Genomic DNA, 24373 nt, shown 5'->3' on the forward strand with positions numbered 1-24373 from the left:
CATTTTACACTGTAACTCAGAATACAATTGAGGACATTTACGGCTCATTCGTGGTGTACGGTCACATATATATCGAGAGCAAGAAATTCCCATCTTTAATAGCTGCCAGGTGTCATATATTTCTGATGTGTACAATATAGAATGCAGAAATTGTCAAATATTTATAGAGCAGCTATTGCTGATATGGCCCCCTCTGCAATAGCTGCCAGGTGTCATATATTTCTGATGTGTACAATATAGAATGCAGAAATTATAAAAAAATCTTGAGCCCCTCAATAGATCTCGTATGCTGTATCATGTAATGCTGTTGCAGAAAAAAAAGCTCGACAGGATTTTGCAATATAGTGATGGTGGAATATAGATGGTGCTTAAAATCCTTTCTTCATTCTTAGTTAACAAAGGAGGGATTATCAAATCCTCATTTCACATCTTTGCGAAGCAATTTACAAAATTAAGAACTTCATATTCCTTGTATTCTTTCATTGACTACGATGACTATGATATTAATCATACCTTATCAAGATGGTTTTCATATCATAGTGAAACCTAATAGTTTTCATAGCTTTTCTAGACTGCCCAGCTATTATAATAAACCAGGTAGTATTAAACATGCTAAAAGCCCACTCTCTTATAATGCCCACATCATAGGTTATTCAGCACCTGTCAGCAACCATGTTGCCACTGTCAGGGATTTTATGCCCAATTGGGCTTCTTATGACTTGTCTGCTATAGGTAAGAGAAGTGTTCCATGTCATGCTTATAATGTCTTTGAAAGTTGCAGCTGCCAGCTGTATATTCATTCATATTTTTCCATCTTTTTACTGAATTCATAAAAAATGATGAGCTGATTTGTCTTAACACTGTGTTTTATGGGCATTTCACTGATCATTTCCTAAATATGCATTGATAAACTACTTGTAACATGTGGGCTGTCTACTCATGATATAGGCATTGATAAACTACTTGTAACATGTGGGCTGTCTACTCATGATATAGGCATTGATAAACTACCTGTAACATTTGAGCTATCTACCACTGATGTAGGCATTGATAAATTACTTGTAACATTTGAGCAATCTACCCCTGATTTAGGTATTGATAAACTACTTGTAACATGCAAGCTATCTACCCCTGATGTGGGCATTGATAAACTACTTGTAACAGTCACGTGAGCTATCTACCCCTGATGTAAGCATTGATAAACTACTTGTAACATGTGAGCTATCTACCCCTGATGTAAGCATTGATAAACTACTTGTAACATGTGAGCTATCTACCACTGATGTAGGCATTGATAAAGTACTTGTAACATGTGAGCTGTCTACCTCTGATATAGGCATTGATAAACTACTTGTAACATGTGGGCTATCTACCCCTGATGTAAGCATTGATAAACTACTTGTAACATGTGAGCTATCTACCCCTGATGTAAGCATTGATAAACTACTTGTAACATGTGAGCTATCTACCACTGATGTAGGCATTGATAAACAACTTGTAACATGTGAGCTATCTACTCATGATATAGGCATTGATAAACTACCTGTAACATGTGATCTATCTATCCCTAATATATGCATTGATAAACTACTTGTAACATGTGAGCTATCTACCCTGATTTAGGTATTGATAAACTACTTGTAACATGTGATCTATCTATCCCTAATATATGCATTGATAAACTACTTGTAACATGTGAGCTATCTACCCCTGATATAGGCATTGATAAACTACTTGTAACATGTGAGCTATCTACCCCTGATGTAGGTATTGATAAACTACTTGTAACATGTGAGCTGTCTACCTCTGATATAGGCATTGATAAACTACTTGTAACATGTGAGCTATCTACCCCTGATGTAAGCATTGATAAACTACTTGTAACATGTGAGCTATCTACCCCTGATGTAAGCATTGATAAACTACTTGTAACATGTGAGCTATCTACCCCTGATGTAAGCATTGATAAACTACTTGTAACATGTGAGCTATCTACCCCTGATGTAAGCATTGATAAACTACTTGTAACATGTGAGCTATCTACCACTGATGTAGGCATTGATAAACAACTTGTAACATGTGAGCTATCTACTCATGATATAGGCATTGATAAACTACCTGTAACATGTGATCTATCTATCCCTAATATATGCATTGATAAACTACTTGTAACATGTGAGCTATCTACCCCTGATTTAGGTATTGATAAACTACTTGTAACATGTGATCTATCTATCCCTAATATATGCATTGATAAACTACTTGTAACATGTGAGCTATCTACCCCTGATATAGGCATTGATAAACTACTTGTAACATGTGAGTTATCTACCCCGGATGTAGGCATTGATATACTACTTGTAACATGTGAGCTATCTACACCTGATTTAGGTATTGATAAACTACTTGTAACATGTGAGCTGTCTACTGATATATGCATTGATAAACTACTTGTAACATGTGAGCTATCTACCCCTGATATGGGCATTGATAAACTACTTGTAACATGTGAGCTATCTACCCCTGATATGGGCATTGATAAACTACTTGTAACATGTGAGCTATACCCTTGATATAGGCATTGATAATGTGAGCTATCTACCCCTGATGTAGGTATTGATAAACTACTTGTAACATGTGAGCTATCTACCCCTGATATAGGCATTGATAAACTACTTGTAACATGTGAGTTATCTACCCCTGATATAGGCATTGATATACTACTTGTAACATGTGAGCTATCTACCCCTGATTTAGGTATTGATAAAGTACTTGTAACATGTGAGCTGTCTACCTCTGATATATGCATTGATAAACTACTTGTAACATGTGAGCTATCTACCCCTGATATGGGCATTGATAAACTACTTGTAACATGTGAGCTATCTACCCCGGATATGGGCATTGATAAACTACTTGTAACATGTGAGCTATCTACCCCTGATATGGGCATTGATAAACTACTTGTAACATGTGAGCTATCTATCCCTGATATGGGCATTGATAAACTACTTGTAACATGTGAGCTATCTACCCTTGATGTAGGCATTGATAATGTGAGCTATCTACCCCTGATGTAGGTATTGATAAACTACTTGTAACATGTGAGCTATCTACCCCTGATTTAGGTATTGATAAACTGCTTGTAACATGTGAGCTATCTACCCCTGATGTGGGCATTGATAAACTACTTGTAACATATGAGCTATCTACCCCTGATAATAGGCATTGACAAACTACTAGTAACGTGTGAACTCCGATGCAGGCATTGATGAACTACTAGTACGGTAACTTGCGAACTTGATGACTTTAGTAGTATAAATATAGTATACATGAAGTGTTCTGCCACCTATATTGTACATGCATGATTCTGCATGTGAAATTGCCCAAATTGGGCTACTTGAAGTAATTTGATGCATCTATCAGAGATGCCACTTTCCAGGCTTTTGCCTGAATTCAAGTTTCCCATACTTCATTTATTTGCAGTTCATTTGGGGACCTTGAACCTTAATATACTCACTATTTCAGCTGTTTTCCATCAGTTTCAAGCTTTTTGACTGGTACTAAGGGTTACGGTTCGCTATCTCTAAGGTTCGCTATCTCTAAGGTTCGCTATCTCTAAGGTTCGTTATCACTAATTACGAAAAAGGTTCGCTATACCTAAGGTTCGATATCACTAATTTTGAAAAATGTTCGCTATCTCTAAGGTTCGCTATCACTAATTTCAAATAAGGTTCGCTATCTCTAATTTTAAATAAGGTTCGCTATCTCTAATTTTAAATAAGGTTAGCTATCTCTAATTTCAAATAAGGTTCGCTATAGCGGTCCTTATTTAAAATTAGAGATAGCGGACCTTATTTGAAATTAGAGATAGCGGACCTTATTTAAAATTAGAGATAGTGTACCTTGTTTAAGATTAGTGATAACGAACCTTAGGTATAGCTTAACCTTAATCTAAATTAGTGATAACGAACCTTAGAGATAGCGAACCTTAATTAATTAGGGATAGAGAACCTGAAACAAAATTAGTGATAGCGAACCTTAGGTATAGCGGACCTTTATTGGAATTAGTGATAACGAACCTTAGAGATAGCGTAACCTTCAATAAATTAGTGATAGCGGACCTTATTCAAAATTAGTGATAGCGAACCTTATTTTAAATTAGTGATAGCGAACCTTATTTATAATTAGTGATATCGAACCTTAGAACTAGCGAACCTTATTCTAAATTAGTGATATCGAACCTTAGAAGTAGCGGACCTTTTTTTAGGTATAGCAAACCCTTTTCTCTATTAGAGATAGCGGGATTCTGATCTCCATAGACTGTACACGTTAGTGATAGCGAACCTTAGAGATAGCGAACCTTAAGAGATAGCGGACCTTAGAGATAGCGGGATGTCACCGTACTAAGTGGCATCTCTGCTGCTATTTTTTGCACTGATTTGCATTGCCTTGGTGCTCGTGTTAAGATGGTTTTAGAATTTCACACCATCTTCCAAAAATCAACTCTTATCGTACTAGGTGTTTGTTGTAATACAAGGCTCCCAGTTAGAATTCAGAGCACAGTGACACATCTATGATTGTAAAAAAATGAAACCTTTGTATGCCAATCATGCAAATCTTAACTTTTAATCAAAATTTCTGGAAGTTATGTGACGAATAAATAAAGATCGCTTGTGACATTTATTGATATGCTAATAATATCAATTTTTGATGTTACGTATTTGATTGAAACTGGCTATGTGTCTAACCTAGTTCCGATATAATCGCTGTAGACCTGTCGTCTTTCTGATCATGTTAATATTTCAAATTATGTATTTAGAACATTTTATTTGGTGACATTTCAAATGTTCTCACTTTTCTAGAACCCGGAAAGATTTTATTCTAGATTTTCATAAGATTTCGTTCTTTGCATGTGTTATGTGGGGCAGATGAAAAAAAGTTTTATATTTTGTCAGATCTTGAGCTCAACAGGATCTGAAAATGTGTGCACTACAAAATATTGTTACATAAGATTAGTTCTTTGGTAAATTTTGGGCAAAATGTTCTAGTACTTGAACTACATTTACCACTTGTCTTATATTTGATCATACTTACGGGTGGGAGGAGAAAATCAGTTTTAAAGAACAGAAATCATCTCAAATTTTGAAAAAGCAAAACAATGGCACAATCAACATCAAAAATTACAAGTTTCAGAATGAGAACAAAAATCAGCAGGTGGAGTGACTAAAGTGGAAGAACCAATGGACTATTTCAGTTGAAATCCATACACTCTCTGTGGAAAACATGACATTAATCTTCCACACAGGGAGTGTGAATTTCAAATTGGGTTATCTGAATGGGTGACTCCTTTTGAGATTTACACCCCCTGTGCGAGAGATTAAGTTTATGTCTTCCATATGGGGTGTATGGATTCCAACTAGAATAGCCCAGTATGTTTTGTCCATTATACGAGTGGATATTTCCGGTGAGCAAAAAAAAAAGTGTAGCATCAAAGTTAAACTCTTTATTCATGTTCAGTCCAGTTTGACATTAAAAATAATACTAAGATTCAACTCTTGTTCTCGTATCAATCAAAAAACAAACAAACAAATAAATAAACAAAAACACCAGTCATGGTAGCTGTGCATTTCCCTACCAAAGTCCATAGTGTCTTAAAATTATGCTTATCAAAATCAGTTTTGTGACTGTAGTGAAGTGTTGATTTAGTTGAAGCCTTACCTTAAAAGTAACGTATGCCATAAGCGACAGTAATTGCGCTCCTTCAGTGACAATTGTTTTTCGCCATTCTAAAAAGAAGAATCATTGCAAGGTAAATTTCTTTCAAATTTAAAAATAGAGCTTTTAACACTGTATTTGAAAAACATGCAAACAGTTTATACATGAGGTGATGCATTGAGAGGCAAGTAAAAACATGAATTATTGGTGAAGCAGCGGCTGAATCCATTCAACATATTTACGGCTCAACTGTCTAAAGGATACGCCATTGGGCTATTCCTGTTGAAATCCATACACCCTATGGAAGGCATGACCTTAATCGCCCACACAGGGGGGGTGTAGATTTTAAATGGAGTCGCCTATTCAGGTAGGCCAATTTGAAATTCACACTCCCTGTGTAGGAGATTACAGTCATATATTCCATAGGGGGTGTGTGGATTATAACCGGAACAGCCCATTAGGGCACAACATGACAAAACTCACGTCACATTTCTCCTCTTGTATTCAACCATAGGTGACAAAACGCAAAAGTTAATTCATCAAGTTTCTTTTTAGCTGACGTTTTTTTAAGTTCGTTGGAAAATCTTTAGCTTACGGGGGCATCTGTGTGAGAGTTATAGAGAGATTTGTCATCGAGTTGACAGAGAGAGAGAGATCAAGTCGTAATATGTCAAGCGGGTGTAGATTAATTCACACCCAGTTTGAGAGAGTCCTTTGTCAGATTTGAGTTATCAACACCTATTTAGACTTAATGCTCAAAAGTGGCAAAGAAACGATAACAATTTACTTGACAGTGCAATCCTTAGACCAGAAGGCAGGATTTCAAGAGGTGGATGATGTATTCTTATCCACACAAGCTAAGGAAAGAATTGGGTATTCAAGTTGAAATCCATACACCCCCTGTGGAAGACATGACCTTAATCTATCACACAGGGAGTGTGACTTTCAAATGGGTTACCTGAATGAGGGTGATTCCATTTGAAATTCATGCTCCCTGTGTGGGAGATTAAGGTTGTGTCTTCCACAGGGGTTGTATGGATTTCAACTGGAATAACCCATTTTGGAGCAGACGACACTGAATAGTGACTCCATTTGAAATTCACACTCCCTATGTGGGAGATTAAGGTTGTGTCTTCCACAGGGGGTGTATGAATTTCAACTGGAACAGCACGGTGCCTATTGAGCCATTGAGTGAAAAATCGGGGAAGAATATATCAATTTACTATTTTACTCAACATCAGAGGTGTAGATGATAAATTTGATCAAGCATTGTATTTTATGAGAAAAGAAATGAGACAATTTTGAGTCATCATAGTTTTATGTATGATTTGAATGTAAGAAAAAGGGGAAATGCAATATTATTAGTTATCCCCTGTTTGTTCATGCAATACGAAAAATATCACTGGTTTGAGGTCGTATCACACGAGGCTGCAGTGTGATACGACCTCAAACCAGTGATATTTTTCGTATTGCATGAACAGGCAGGGGGTAACAAATTTATCATTCAGTAGACATGAATTTAACATCAATCAATCAATCAATCAATCAATAAATAACACCACAATCCTAAAATGATCAATTTATAGCACAGTGTACAACACAACGCAGTATGCAGGCCCGTTAATTGCGGTACTGATTAAGAGCTGAATAATACGGATATATTGTACGGTAATTTATGAATGCTGAACAATACAAAATTATATTATTTGGCTATTAACCAATGAAATGTCGTTATTCATGTCTACTGAATGATATGATGTGATACGTTTAATGTTAACCCAACCAAATAACATTGTTATCATGATTATGTTGGATAAAATAAGAGTGGCACCAGAATGTATTGTTTGAGTGGCCAGACTAATATGAAGGTCCAGGGTTTGATGATGTATGAATGATGTATGCTCAAAACTAATAAAAAGTTGCATGACATAGCATCTACACATTACTGATTTTATTGGCAAAACTGAACTTGCTATCAGTAAGATTTATATTTGTCAAAAATCATGCAGTCAAGGTAACTACTATCCCAACAAACACAAAATATCTTTAAAAACATTTTTTTTAACAGTTTTCAAAAAGTAAAAAAATGTTTTTGTAAATTTTTTTGGCAAACATTTCTAAGACAATTTTTTTCAACGTTATTACAATTCCACAATTTGATTAAAAATGTTATGAAACTCCGCAAATAAGTTCATCAGGATTGTCGGTAAAATAGTTATTTGCAAGTTTCTTTGTACAAATCCAAAAATTTGGGTTGATGTTACGTTCCTCAATGACACTATTTTATAAATTTTATATAACCCACATTTTAACATTTTCTGGCTACCTTCATGCACCCGTGTTACAAAAACATTTTGTATTTGCTTGGATATCCTGTGCTTTCCTGTAACATACTTATACAATTTGAGGAAGAATGAGAAAGGATTATCATGTTTGTCAGACTTTGGCATATACGGTCGAGTAGAATGCAATATTCAGGAATGTTGAGTCGTGTAGTACAGGCATGCATCTTCCATTTAAACATGGAATAATCATGCCCTTGCTTGCTATCATACTACTCTCAAGCCATTTGCATGGAAATTAAGATGGAAAAACCACTTAAAATGCCAGCTTTTTTTATAAGGCTATGATTTCTGTCATGTGCTTTGAGCTCCTGCATAATTCACCATGAAGATTTGTGTCTAGTCTGTTGAATTTGATAAATAAATATGCCTTTTTGTTTGCATGGTGGTGTAATTTTACACTTTCCGAACTTGATATCCAAAACTTGTCAATAAAAATTATGATATTTGATGATGATGTTGCTGCTGATGATGATAAAGATGGTGAGAATGAGTTGATGATGATGATGCTGATGAGAAATATGATAATGATGACCATGATGCTGATGATGATAAAGATGATGATGATGACCATGATGCTGATGATGATAAAGATGATGATGATGACCATGCTGCTGCTGATGATGATAAAGATAATGACCATGATGCTAATGATGATAAAGATGATGATGGTGATGGTATAGATGATGATGACCATGCTGCTGCTGATAATAATAATAATGACCATAATGCTACTGATGATAAAGATAAAGATGATGACCATGATGCTAATGATGATAAAGATGATGATGATGATAACCATGCTGCTGCTGATAATAATAATGATGATGATGACCATAATGCTACTGATTATAAAAATAATGATGATGACCATAATGCTGGTGATGATGATAAAGATGATGATAATGATGATAAAGATGATGACCATATTGCTGCTTATGATGACATGATAAAAAAGATAAAGGTGACCAAAATGGCAACAATGATTCTTACTAAAGATGCTAATGATTACAGATGATGACCATGGCGATGATGACGATCATGATGATTATGACAATGATGATGATAATGATCAGATGCTGATAATGATGATGATGATATGTGACCAATGACAGCTACAGATGTGCTCACTCATCTCACTAACTATATTAATAATCCACATTCACAAATAGACACACACCCACAAACTTTGTCAAAGACTACTCGTGATTTAGGTGGCCACAAGCTGTGAATCACAAACCGCGATGCCCCATGAATAGCAAGTGGAGCGACCAGCGAGCGAGTGTGTGGTTCCCAGTAGTTTATCTCTGTAGCACAGACTAAATACACCCCGACAAAGCCGACATATTTTTGCCCACATACAAATACAAATAAAATTTACAGTAACCAAAATTAAATTTGACTATCAAATTGAAGATGCATTAAAGGCAATGAAATTAGGCATTAAAAGCTAAAAGAGCAAGTACATTACAATGGAAATGTCATGCAAAAATGCTTGAAATCATTAAATTAATGTTGATGTTTATAAATGATGATTGAAAAAGGAAAGAATTGATTGGGAAAAAAAGTAGATTTTTGTAAATATAGTTTGTTGAGAATACAGAAAAAAGTAAGATATTTCTGTGTATTTTGCAATAGACACAAACATACACTCAAAGGCTGCTGAATACAGGATTATTAAAAATGAGTCAAAAGTTCATGCACTGCAGGAATAATTTTTTCTTTGGAAGATTTATAATGTGAATCAGAGAAATCATAATCAAAATGATTCAAATGAAACAATTTCCTCTGTTTTAGGTTATAATCTGAGACTTTGTTTCACCTCAGAGTTGGGTTTTGATGTCAGTGACTTAACGCTGTTGCACCACAAGCGTGACAACAAACAGCCCTTGTACACATGTGTACAGGCTGTATCAAAATGATTGCTACCCATGGTTTTGGAGTTTATTGAAAAGCCCGCTTCTTTCAAGTGCAGCATTTGATGACACATGTGTATTGGGTATTATTCTATTTAAAATCCACACTCCCCAGTGGAAGATTTTGGAAATATCTTCCGTGGGGGAAGTTTGGAAACCATAGCATACTCCATTTAGGCAAAAAAAATTATTATGTGGAAAAATTTAGGTAATTTTCAAAAAATAAAGAAATACATAAGAAATGGTAGAATTTTTATGAAACTCTAAAAATAGGTGGAGTGAAGACTTATCTTTAGTTTGTTCTAAGTTTTAAATTAATACACAATTCCAATTTGCTATTGTGGCTATTTTGCTGCAAGCTTGATTAGCCGTTCATACTACCTTAAAAGAAAACTTGCAAATGATTATACCAAACTCGAGATTAAGCAAATTATACACAGTCTTCGTTATTTGTGGCTATACAAAGGAAAATCTATGCAAAAGACCCATTTTGGGTCCTAATTTAAAAACTGGACATGGCAATCAATGTTTTTTACTTTATCACATACTGGATTTCTTCTAGTCACTTAAAATGTTTATGTGTCAAAATAGTTGTGCAGTTTTCTGGATTCGGGAGTATACATGTATACGTATAATTACGGGATGGGTTCTCAATGCCCTGAAGGCTTAATTTAAGATGTCAATGGTTCAAGCTACTAACGATTAATACAACTTGATCCACGGAGTACATGCAGTATCAGGTTTACCTCCATGTATAATAGTATTTATAAGCTTAAAACACGGTTACCGAATCAAAAGAAATCAGGTTAATATTCTACCGTAAGACACTAATACCTGCTTTACAGTTGAAATGATGATTGCAATAAACAATCCCATCGGTATATCAAATCGCAAAGATGCGAATTCTCTATCGGACAAAGAGCACCGCACACGGGGATTACGCAAAGAAAAGGCAGGTAAGGTCGGTAAGACAGGGCCGGCTATGTACAAGAACATGCATAGCACCTAATAGAGTAAATAGCATATGAGTGCATTGCCCTTGTTAGTAGATCACTTCTCTCATCTCTCGATAACTGAAGTTGCTCACACGGTGGATAAAATCTTAAGATATTCAAAATCTTAAGTTTTTCAAAATCTTTAAGTTTTGTGAAAATGCAGTATTTTTCAAGCACCTAGAGATTACCATGATTACTCAAATTAACATGATGTTGGCACATGTTTCTCAATTGCTATTAATTTTGACTACACAAGTTCTCCGCATGAAGGATGACTATGAAGACACCCTTTATATAATTATAGTGTCCACGAGGCATGTTCGGCACTTGCAGACATACCCGCCTTGTTTATTGCATGAAAGGAACCAGGCCAGGGAACCAGGTCAAGTCGGGATCGGGCTATGTTACGTGTACTGTTCAACGAAATGAGGCACTGGCATTTAATGATGTGATACAATTAGCCAATCGGGACCCTGCTTCCGTATGCAGTACATGCACTAAAATGTCAAAAATGTTGTGTAACTTAGAGCACAAGTACTTAAATAAAAGAGTGTAATTGGTGTCAGACACATAGCTAGAAATGAAGTTAGGGTTTGCTGGATTTTTTAGTCCATACCGTATTTCGTCAAATAGTCGCCCCCCCTCAAATAAACGCCCCCCACCAAGATGTTTCAAAAATTCGATATTTCCATGCTATCTTGTGTAGTAAGCTTACCAAGTTGCTCACATGGTCATGAGTAGCAGCAATAAATGGCGAAAATCTGCATCCGAACCCGAAGTGAACCAAAAGTCAGTGTCAAAAGGTCATAGTTCGTCATTTTAGCGTGACTTTTAAGCTTACCTAATGATTTTAACGGGAATTTTCGTGCTAAAAATGACCTCTAATAAATGCCCCCCTTGGGAAAATGTAACGCCCCCGGGGGCGTTTATTCGACGAAATACGGTATGTGAGAACTCTCTAAAAGTTCAATTTTGAAACTTCTAAATATTTCTTCTTCATTATGACCCTTTATTATAATAATAATATTCCAATAGGCCTAACTATAAACTTGTTAGCAATATTTCACATCCTATTTCGGATGCATCGTCAGGCCAACTGATGTAATCTTCATAATAATATTCCAATAAAGAAAAATGTGATGTTTTCTCAAGGTCATTTTATATTTCTGCCAAGACACTCTTGAGTATAATTAATTGCAATGGTAGTGCAACCAAGTGTAAACTTTGTGTTATCTCACACAACTCAATATGTTATCACCATCATTTCAAAGTAAGTGAAAACTCAAGATTTTATGTTTGCATTAGCATGGCTAGTGGGTGTAAATGTGATGTAATCCCTCACATGGACACAAGTCAGTGTTGTGATGGATTATCACAATGACACCAAGTGTGTTAAATTTTGAGAAGTCCTGTCCACGTATGAACCTCGCCCCAGGCATATTCGGCTTACCTTGTGAAGTAAGCACACTGCCTGTTTCGCTCGCCAAGTAAAGCTATGTGTATTTAGAATGCTTAATAAGGGTTGATAACATTGGCGTGAAATTCTGAAATGCCTTCATATCCTGAAATATGATGAAAATTCCCATAACCATTCTTACGAGTCAAAAATAAGTGGCTTTATAACAGCTCGGTATTCTCGTAGGATCGGTTCCTAGGTACGGCAGTTTCAAATGTTATCACCTTAAAGTAACGATGCTTAAAGCTTAAGCCGTAAACCACAGGAAAACCCTTCACCTTGACAGCACCTTAAGAGGACGTAACGATCGTGTAAAGAGGCTAACTTATAAACTTTGAAAGCTAAAAAAGAAACTGATTAACTAAAAGAACCAGGTTTGCCTAGAGCACACCGACTTTCACTCTTTTTTCAGGTTAACTTTATTTTACAAATTTCAAAAAACCTATTCGTCTGGCAACAATCAAATGTTCATGACATACTGCACATCTAGACAATATCACAAAATGGTTTGAAGCCAATTTTTTAAATTAAAAACTTCGTCTCAATAATCAACAAAATTAAAATGGATGTAAAAATAAGGAGGTTTGGCAAATCACTTAAAACCCCCGACAAGTTTGGTACGTCAGTTTTCATTGCCAAGCCAAAACTGTGATGGAGCCGGGAGGAAACTGAAACACTGAGTGAATACTACCAAACCAATTGTATGTGGTGGTGTTAAAAACAGGTGTAAGAAAGAAGAACAATTTATTTTATCGCTAGGAAATTGTTAAGTCAATGTGGGTGTAGGAATAGAAATCTTGTGATTTCACAGGGGAAATTTGTTTTTGGGAAGTTGTAAAATCATGTGTCTTCACATCATGTCACATCATATCACTTGAAGTTGAACATTAGAAAGTAGTTTTTCTACAGCACTTTCTTCAAGGCTTTGCAGCAAGCTATGACCAAAACATTTCAAAATGGCAGACAATGTTACAAGAAAATACAATTCAGAAAATATGACAAGAACAAAGCGTAGCAGAAGTAGAAAATAAAATAATCAAAAAATATTTATTTTTGAAACCACAAACTGTGGTGAACATGGAATAATTTGTTTCTTTTAATTTTATGTATTTTTGAAACCAGATATGTTTTGAGGTTTGATTTGAAGATATAATTTAGGAAAACCTGTAGTGGTTTTAGCTAAGTTTTTTTACTGCTGAGAAAGAGAAAAAGCTTTCATTGTCATTTATATTTTGTGACATTCTTGTTTTAAAATACCGTAAAAACTCGATAGTTAGCATATGTACTTACTATAAAGCGCTTTTGAAAACATGAAATTGTACCAAAGTCCGGCGCTTTACCAACTGTGCTAATGGGGTTGAGACACACATTTGCAGGTTTACTTGTTCGTATATAACTATGTGTATTGATGATTTGCTCAAAACCACACTTTTGTGGATGGGGTTTGCATGTTCTAAAAGTGCTTGATAGTAAGCACATATGCTAACTATCGAGTGTTTACAGTAGTAAATGCAAGATAGAGGTATATGTGAATTTAATACGAAGTTATTGAAAAATAAAAAGTTCCTTTTTAAGCTTTTTAGTATGTGGTGTATAAGTGTTGCATACCGTCATACCAAGTTCTACATTTACAACCCTCAGGTAAAATTGCCTCAAGTTCTAATTGTGTAAACTCATCAATATCAATTTGTTCTATGTACAGGTGCATGTTGAGGCGAAGACCTCCGCAAGGGAATATGAGCGTGTACCAGTTGGTAGCCCAGTGCTCAAAGACACAATGGTGGATGCGCAGCAACAACATGTCATGGTACTCACACAGCAGCAGGTAGGATGAAGAACAAGATTTTAATATGTAGAATATTTTTTAGGATATTATACAAAGTTTAATTGAATATTTCACAAACACTTGTAACTGGGGGGGGGGGGCTGATGCAAAAAGAAAATTGACATATTTTTTTCAGGGCCCCCTTTTGGCCATGAAAAGTGAAAATCAACCCATACTATGGGCCATAGAAAATAGTGTAAACTCATGTTCTACGAGAAAATTAAGGTGAAATTTTTAACCCCCCCTCCACTTCAGAGGGATAAAAAATTTCAGGGTCCCCTTTTTTGCATCAGCCCCCCGTTACATGTTTATAGCATTGGGCTATTCCAGATGAAATCCATACACCCCCTATGGATGACATGACCTTAAATCTTCCACACAGGGAGTATGAATTTCAAATGGGGTTACCTGAATGGGATGACACCATTTAAAATCTACACCCCCTGTGTGGGAGATTAAGGATATGTCTTCCATCTAGGGGGTGTATGGATTTCACCTGGAATAGTCCATTTTAAAGTAATTGACAAATCAAGTCACAGACATACCTTATTTCCTCGAACAGTCGCCCCCCCCCCCTCAAATAAATGCCCCACCACCAAAAATGCCGATATTTCCATGCTATCTTGTGTAGTAAGCTTACCAAGTTGCTCACATGGTTGATAATAGCAGCAATAATTGGCGAAAATCTGCATCGGAAACCCGGAAGTGAACCAAAAGTCAGTGTTTCTAGTTCATAGTTCGTCATTTTAGCGTGACTTTTAAGCTTACCTAATGATTTACTTACTTACTTACTAAAAATGACCTCTAATAAGCACCCCCCATTTGGAAAATGCAACGCCCCCGGGGGCGTTTATTCGAGGAAATATGGTATTTAATACCATAAACCTAAAGACATTTCATAAGAATCTTATAGTTTACTACAGGGTATTATGACATCCTCTAGAATGGCACATGTTTTGGTATCAAAGTATAGTAGCAAACTTTCCTAGGGGAGGAAGTTGAGCTACTAAGCCACTCTGGAAACAAATAGGCCCTCCCTATATCTATTTGCAAATGCATGCAAGGTGGTTGGTTGGTTGCTTTAATGGCACTTGCTTTAATGGCACTCCCTCCCTCCCTCCCTCCCTACCTACCTCCCTAACTCCCTCCCTCCCTCCTTCCCTCCCTCCCTCCCTCCCTCCCTCCCTCCGACCGACCTAATTGATGTCTCACACCATTTGTGCCACAAATGCATGCAAACCCTGCAAAAATGGCAATTTTATGTTGTGTTACTGCTTTGTCAAAAATCATTTTGGTCTAAATATTGCATGTCCTAAGAGAAGATGCAAATCTACATTTGGTCAATTTTGTCCTGGCATAATATGCCAAATTCTCGCTATTAATAATAAAAGCGCCGCCGCCAGTTTTGCGATGTAATCGTGATGTATCATGGGAAAAGGTCGACATCCAAGTCCGCATAATAGGAATATTACCATGCTATTACATAGGAACATGTGACAATATTTTTTAGTTTGTCAAAATAAAGGTGTTACACGCGAATCGATACTCAATAATACTTAATAATGTGATTTGAAATGTGCACAATTAATTTTTTCTCTATCGATTTGCGTGTAATACCGTTATATTGACAAACTAAAAATATTGTCACGGTTCCTATGTAATAGCATGGTAATATTCAGATTATGCGGACTTGATGTCGACCTTTTCCCATGATACATCACGATTTTCCCATGATACATCACGATTACATCGCAAACGCTGGCGGCTACTTATTGCGAATAGCGAGAATTGCAGCTAGCCACAAGCATCCATCTATCACCTGGTCGATACACCAATGATGAGGCTCAGACAGCAAAGTGACAGTGGTGTAGGATGCCCCTGGGTACAAATCACCAGCATGGAACAGAAATTCCATTTTACACTAATTTTGCCCAAAACTGGTGAATTTTGGGCCCACAACTATCCATCCATCCACCTCACCTGGTCGATATACCTGTGATGAGGAAGCAAAGTGACAGTGGTGCTGAGTGCCCCTGGGTACAAATCACCATCAGGGAATAGAAATGTCAAACAAATTTATTCCAATTGTGTTTTCTCCAGGACAAATTAAATCGAGTGGTCGATGCACTTTTGTTGTGGTACTGGCAAGGACATTAATTCAAACTTACATGGACATTCACTTATAAAATATTGCTACAAATTGTGTATTTTGGTCTAAACCCTTAAAGAAGATGCACATCTTAGTTTGGTCAATTTTGTTCTGGTATAATATGCCAATTGCAGCCACAACAACCCATCATAGACTGTCTATATGGTCTATGCATCCATCCACCTCACCTGGTCGATATACCCATGATGAGAAAGCAAAGTGACAGTGGTGCTGTGTGCCTTGGGGTACAAAGCACCAACAGGGTACAGAAATGTCAAACAAGTTTATTCCAATCCTGTGTTTTCTTCAGGACAGACTAATAGAGTGGCCGATGCACTTTTTGTTGTGGAAAGAGCATGTTGTGATTCAAGTAAAGTGAGCATTTGCTTGTAAACTGTTGACTGACCTGTATGTTTGAAAATCATGTGCAAATTATATGAAGCACTATGGACCACAATGACCTCATCCCAATGACATAGTTCAATAACCTCAATTAAACAATCATAGTGTACAATTTGACCTCAAGTTTCAGAGTATAAGTTTTTGTACCCAAATTTTTAAAGGTCATTTAATGAATGTGCAAATGTATTGGGGTTAAAGAACTGTGCCTCGATAGATTCGATATATGAGCATGTTGTGGATCCTCGTGAAGGTAATGTAAGAGCAACTCTGCAGGATGTGGGGTTTCTTGTAAAAATGTTTTATATGGAACAAGTGGCCATCATGAGTTATGCTTTATACTAATAAAAACCTTCCTAGTTTTCTCTATTTTGCACTTGATAAACATAGCATTTCCTGCTCTCGATTCCAGAAAAATAGTTAATACAGCACTAATTTTGTTTGGAATTAAAAATATATATATAAACTGAGCTCAAAAAGAAACTTATAATTTTTTACAAGGTCATATCTTGAAATCCTGTCCATCAAATTGAACCAAAATTACACACAGGTTTACTTCAATACTCTACTCTTAACACATGTCAGTAACCAAGCAGTTATCCAACTGACACAACAGCAAAATGCACTGACATGGAACAGCTTCCTGGACCACATTCACAGCCCAGCCGTTTCATGAAAAAAGTGTATGAAAAGTAGAAAGCAGCACCGTTTTATCATCTGTGCAAGAATCTTGTGTGCATTCTCACAGATTTTTTGTGCTGTGTGTCAAATGTTGGGCTGTGAAAGTGGAGGAAGTCCAGGAAGCTGTCTCATGACAGTGTATTTTGCTGTTGTGTCAGTTGGACAACTGCTTGGTTACTGACATGTGTTTTGAGTAGAGTATTAAAGTAATCCTGTGTGTAATTTTGGTTCATTTTGATTGACAGTATTTTAAGATATGACCTTGTGATTCACAAGTTGTAAAAAAATATAAGTTTCTTTTTGAGCTCAGTTTATATATATATTACCAGATGGAACATAGCTCAACCCTAAACTTTTAGTTCAGCCTTACTGGGAATAAAAGTTACTATTCAATTAATTTTTTTTTTAAAGAGCTAAAATCCTAATTTAACATTTTTTCTGGTAATAACTGTCACTGAAGTCATCACAGACTTAAAGCGTTCAAAATATACTAAAATATCACGCTTAAATATTAATCATAATTTGACTCCTTTGTCTTTTAGAAATAATTTAATGCACTGGTAAATACATGTATGAATTCAAAGACACAGCATGGATGCACATACTGCCTAAACATGGTGACATCTCTTACAAAAATAGACCAAAAACATTCCTAATGAACTTAATACTGCATTAAACTATTCTCGATTCCAGAATAATACAGCACTAAATTTATGGAATTGAAAAAAACCATCCTATTTTGCAAAATAAATCATAGCTCAATCCTAATCCTTTAGTTAGAACTGGCAATGAAACTCATATTTTGATATTTGGCCAGTTTTTGGAAATAGGAGCCAAGGGTGTCTTAGGCCCTGCCTAATTATCATAATTTATTTTAATGTTACTATCTTCAGTAGATAGCATGTGGTTTGCAATGCAATGCTCTGACAATCAAACTTAAAGACTTGTATAGAAACTAATTTCAGACTATGCATTCAAAATTTTTCCAAAGGCACCTTATATTTTCCTGTATATCAAAAATGCTCCAAATTGAATGCTGTATTATTCTGGAATCGAGAGTAGTATGCAATATTAAGTTCATCAGGAATATTTTCTGGTCTAGGTTTGCAAGAGATGTCAGCATGTTTAAGCAGTTGTTTTGTATGCGCATCCATGCCATGTCTTTGAATTCATACATGCATTTGCCAGTGCTTTAGAGTAAATATATGTGATTTGAAGCTATGCCCAACAAAATGTTCACTGACGTCACTAACTGCATTGGGCAATTCCAGTTGAAATCCATACACCCCCTATGGAAGACACAACCTTGATCTCCCACACAGGGAGTGTAGATTTCGAACCCGAATGGGTGATTCCATTTGAAATCTACACCCCCTGTGTAGGAGAATAAGGTTGTGTCTTCCATAGGGGGTGTATGGATTTAAACTGGAATAGCCCATTTGGCCATAAGCACGATAGAGTGTAAAAAATGTTGAAATATGAAGCAATTGTGCAATTTGACACCAGAAAGAAAAGCTTTAATAATAAGGTTATAAAAAGTTGATTGTTGTATTGAATAAACCAAAAACTTGGTCATGTTAAGGACAAGAAATGATATAGTAAAGATGGTTGGAGGGTAGCATATCCTTGTGGTGTTTGCACTCATATATTGGGACATATAAAGTTGACACACAAGAGGAATGGGGTTTTATAAAGGCAATTCCAAGGTTATAAGGGGTTCCATATCCACCCATGTGCATGATGTTTTGGGAAGGGGAAAAACACCCAAAACCTTTGTTTTGATATGTTATTGGCCTCAACTTAACAACTGTAAAACCTGTGATTGTTAGCTCTAAGTTATAGGAAGTACACTGCAGTTTTGTTTAAATTTAGTTAAGGTGAGCTGGAGCCTTGAGGTCATATTTATCCAGTTTTGGTTATTTTGCTAAAATGATACACTTTATTTCTGCAGAGTAATACATTGATCTTATTGGAAGTAAGGCATGGAAGCTGCTGGTTACATTTATATTTCCCTATATATTGTACAGTTACTGAGTAGTGACAGATAGTAGGTCAAACAAGGTTTTTGCTATTTACCCCCATCCAGTGAAAATCATGCACATGGGGAGAAAATAAAACCCATTACAATGAGGCCAAGAAAAAAAAAATTGTTTGCTTGCCCTCAATTGAATTTTAACAATTGGGTCGGTCGGTCGGGATTTATTTTTTTTTTTTTTTTTTTTTTTAATTACTAGGAAACTCTAATGTTTGTATTAATTAAGGCTCAAAATATGAAAAATCAGACAATTTTGGTGTCAAAATTAATCAACTAACATTAGAAAACAACTAAAATGTTGAACACAAGCTCTAAAATACATTTTTTTTACATCTTCAGAATGCAAAAATTTGAAAAGAAAAAAAAACTTTTTCAGGAATTTCCAAAAATAGGGTCGGTATTCTTTTGTACAGTAAATAGAAAAAACACCTTTTTCTGATTTCCAAAATTAGGGTCGGTCGGTTGAGGGCAAGCAAACATTTTTTTTTTTTGGCCTGAGCCTTGGGATGGCACATATTGAATCCATACTTTTCCCTATGAGTGTGGTTTTTTGGCTCTGAGCGGAGCTTATCAGTGCCTTTGTCATGCAACTAACTAGCATTCATTTTCAGGCCACAATACGCTGTTGGTTTTTATGCTAAGGATCATTTAATGACTGATATGAAGACTTAAGTTTTGTTTCTAAGTTTGGCTAAGTTATTTTCGAATCGATTGCACTCCAGATTTTATTGAAATTCAGGCGATAAAAGTATTATTTTGGTTAAAAAAGACCAAAATAGTCACGATAATCGAGTTGTATCTTGGTTCCCTGTGTGTGCTAGAGATTATTCTGGTCTGTATAATTTAAGATGCGTAATACAGACGGAAACCAATGGAGGTACATTTCTTAAGATTTAGTTCAGATCAGAAATTATTTGACTACTTCTTAACTTTTCTTCACTATTTCTTTATAATTTAAATAAAGAGATAGGTAAGGAATGTCAAAAATAGTCAAGAACATGTCTGAATCTTGAATAAATCCCGAATAAATCTGAACAAATGACTTTTCTGGGGACTATTTGGCTTATGCAAGTGCAGTACGAAAGCACTGTGCCGATTTTTTTGTTAAAGGTCACGTTTTTTACCGATAAGCTGCGATGCTCAACAAACTTCAGACTTTTCTATGAGGCTATTTTGAACCAATAAATCGATTAGTTTTTCTTGATTGATGACATCACCATTTCTGAACCAATCAGCAAACAGTTTTGTGTGATTGATCGATTCTTGCAGTAGTCTCCACAGCAGCCAGTTTGGTTCCGCCCTTCCACACAAACATTTTGTGGAGGAGCGTAACCAAACTGGCTGCATAGGAGACTAAGTTCACTGACCCACTGACCTTGCAAACTCAACCACAGAGAGCTACGTGCATAATCGAGGTGAAAATACGCTAGTTTGTTTACCATTCTGAGCTCATGAGCTTCTGGTAAATGTCATTCAAGCATTTACTGAGCATACCATAATATTTTTTTTATTAAATATAAAGATGTTTATTTAAGTTATTTGTAAAATTCAGCGATGGACTTAATATAGAAGTGGTTTGATTTTAGTTGTAAACGCGGGACTCGACCGGCATGACAAGTTGAACATGTGAAGTTCCAAATTCGGAAGCCATGTACTACTATTCCATGTAACGTAGGTCTCACACGAACTGCTCCGAGGTTATACTGACTACTAGATTGTCTACTTTTGTACTTTCGTAAGTGATGAAATTGAAGAAAAAATCATGAAGTGAAATCTATCAGAAATAAACACTGATGTGATGTAGGCTAGTCCTGCTTAATCGGAGTACAGCATCCAGACCAGGGTCCAGGCAGATCCAGATCCGAACAGAACTTACGATTGTTCGGTTGGACCGGGTTCAACACACATGACACAACAGACATGTCAGGACAGAACAGTTTTGGTGTTTACAAAAAAAATGCAAATGATCTCAAGTCACAAAAATTTGTTATAAAATTTCATTTTTTGTCTCGCCTCAGTATTTCTGTCTGTCCGGGGTGTGGATGTCCGTGTAATGCGTGTGTCCGTCTGGAGCTGTATCTGGGAAACTGTAAGACCTCATGAGTAACGTGGACACTACTTGGTGGGAGGAAGGGTATCTAAGTTTGCTCCGTCAACGTATGGTTGCGGTGATAAATAATGCAAAATCACATAGCTAGTTTGCAGAGTTGATGCCGGAAGCAGCGCAAACAGATAAAATATCATTTCTGAACTTTGTTCAGGATGGGACTTAGTAATCACTATTTCCGCCTGTGTGTGGGGGTGGGATGTCCGAATGTTTGTCTGGAGCTGTATCTGGGGAACCGTAAGACCCACGGGACGCTACTTGGTGGGAGGAAGGGTATCCAAGTTTGTCCAATTGTATGTTTTCGGTGAAAATATGCAAATTAACATAGCTAATTTGCATAATTTATGCGTAATATCAGCGCTAAATTGATAGCGGTGCATGGTAACGAAACCTTGTGACAGGAATGATACACACCTGCTGATCACCTGATTAGTTTTTGGCTAAAAGTATGCGCATTTAGTTGTTAAGTTGCATAATTTATGCGAACGCTTCTACAAAATGGTTGGAAATCTGAAGAAATCCGCCTTGTGAAGCTGTTTCTGGGGATCCGTAAGAATGCTAAGCCCTATGATGATGAAACGTGGGGGGGGTAGCATGACCAGAGGATCTCGACCTGATTCGATTTTCAGCGCAAAATATGGTAATTACCTACCTAATTTGCATAATTTATGCATAATATGCAAAAACCTTTTTTCTCGGAGACTAGGGGTCGCACATTCTTCAAACTTGGTGGGCGGGTGCATCTTGACCCCAGACAGAACAAGTTTGTATTGGTTAGTGGGTGAAGGTCACTCGAGGTCATCCAGGGGTCATCTAAGGTCAAATTACTAAAACTGTCGTATGGGCATGAAACTTGGTGGGTACAGTTAACATTTAGAGTCAAATTTTCGGACGGTCATTTTGGGGTCATCCGAGGTCACTTAGGGGTCATCTGAGGTCAAATTACTAAAAACTGTCGTATGAGCATGAAACTTGATGGGTACACTCAACATTTAGAGTCAAAGTTTATCGGAAGGTAATTTCGGGGTCATCCAAGGTCACCAAGGGGTCATCTGAGGTCAAATTAATAAAAACTGTCGTATGGGCATTAAACTTGGTGGGTACAGTCAACATTTAGAGTCAAATTATCGGACGGTCATTTCGGGGTCATCCAAGGTCACCAAGGGGTCACCTGAGGTCAAATTACTAAAAACTTGTATGGGCATGAAACTTGGTGGGTACACTTAACATTTAGAGTCAAATTTTCAGACGGTTATTTTGGGATCATCTGAGGTCACCAAGGGGTCATCTGAGGTCAAATTACTAAAAACTGTTGTATGGGCATGAAACTTTGTGGGTACAGTCAACATTTAGAGTCAAATTTTGGAAGGTCATTTCGGGTCATCCGAGGTCACCCAGGGGTCATCTGAGGTTAAGTTACTAAAACTCGCATGGGCATGAAACTTGGTGGGTACAGTCAACATTTCAAGCCAAATTTTTGGAATGTCATTTTGGGGTCATCCAAGGTCACTCAGGGTCATCTGTGGTCAAATTACTAAAACCTCATGTGGATATGAAACTTATTGATGGATGTATTATGCTCTGCAAATAAGATATAGCTACCAACCAGCAAGATGTATGATTGCGTGTGATCTGGCACATACAATGTATATGATTTCACCTGTTGCACATTCGACTGCAATTACTTTCACATTCAAAAAAGCACAGAGCCACAGCGCCATTGGTGCTCTTGTTTTCTCTCAATATATGAGTACAAACACCGCTAGCTCAGGCACCGCTCCGACCTGCCTTAAATGGCTAAAACTGGAATAATATGGCTCCTGCCATCCAACTTCCCTTAACTACTTACTGTCAGAAGCTGTATGATCAGGCCTACTGTAGATTTGATTTGTAAATAGCCGTGCGATTACTTCACTGCCTATCCTTTGTAGGGCATTGTGCGATTGATCCACTACGTTTTCCAATCAATTGGCAAGTTTGCCAGATGAACTCGCCCATTTTCCTTTCTCGAGTCATTTTCTTGTTATTGCCATGCAGTTTTGGGCTCCAGCCTTCTTGACTTGCTTACTGAAAGTTATACCTCGTTTTGCCTAGATCTCACTGACTCCAGGCAATAAATCTTTAAATCTGGTGCACTGTATCCTCCCTTCTATTCCTTGATAATAATGGCTCATTTCAAAAATAAAATTGATCCAATTTCGGGCAAAATTAGCATGATAATTACCAATCTTCTGAGGCGATGCAGGCATCTTTCTAAAATATCATTTTACCTCAATTACCCATCGGCACGGCTTATGGATTTTACCTTTCCACCCCCTCAGCAATTTAGCTCTGTGCACCCGCTGTTTTCAACCATTCCTACTTTTTGATTAAGAATTTCATGCATACGATAATATTCACAATATTGCCATCTTGTTTGTTTTCACTCGATTCATATATTACCACCATTTTGTCTCGCAACATAAATATTGTTAACTTATATTAGGTCCAGTGGGACGTACTTGATACTAAACAATATCCTCGCTGCTATGGATTAAGATTATATTCGTTTCAACATTATTATAACAATGATTATCATCAATGTTTTTGTTTCCTCGTGTAGTTTCCTGTGCCACTTAAGTATTCATAGCAAATCCGAAGTATGGAGTAAAAAGACAATGTTTATTTTGTAATGATTTTGAGAGGTCTCGCAAGATTTTGTACTAAGCAAGACTAATTTAGATTCACAGTAAAATCTCTCTAAGGAGGGT

The 24373-nt window shown here is 36.6% G+C and overlaps 1 protein-coding gene across 1 annotated transcript in view; it reads left to right on the plus strand.

The window, feature by feature from the left end:
• The window catches only part of LOC140147890 (plexin-A4-like), a 165071-nt gene that overhangs the window by 118846 nt on the left and 21852 nt on the right, over window positions 1-24373 (plus strand). Inside the window, exon 6 of the mRNA XM_072169669.1 lies at window positions 14130-14252. Coding sequence (XP_072025770.1) covers window positions 14130-14252 — 123 coding nt within the window. The remainder of the gene's footprint in view (window positions 1-14129; window positions 14253-24373) is intronic.

This window comes from Amphiura filiformis, chromosome 3 (assembly GCF_039555335.1).
Source record: "Amphiura filiformis chromosome 3, Afil_fr2py, whole genome shotgun sequence".
NCBI classification, from domain to species: domain Eukaryota; kingdom Metazoa; phylum Echinodermata; class Ophiuroidea; order Amphilepidida; family Amphiuridae; genus Amphiura; species Amphiura filiformis.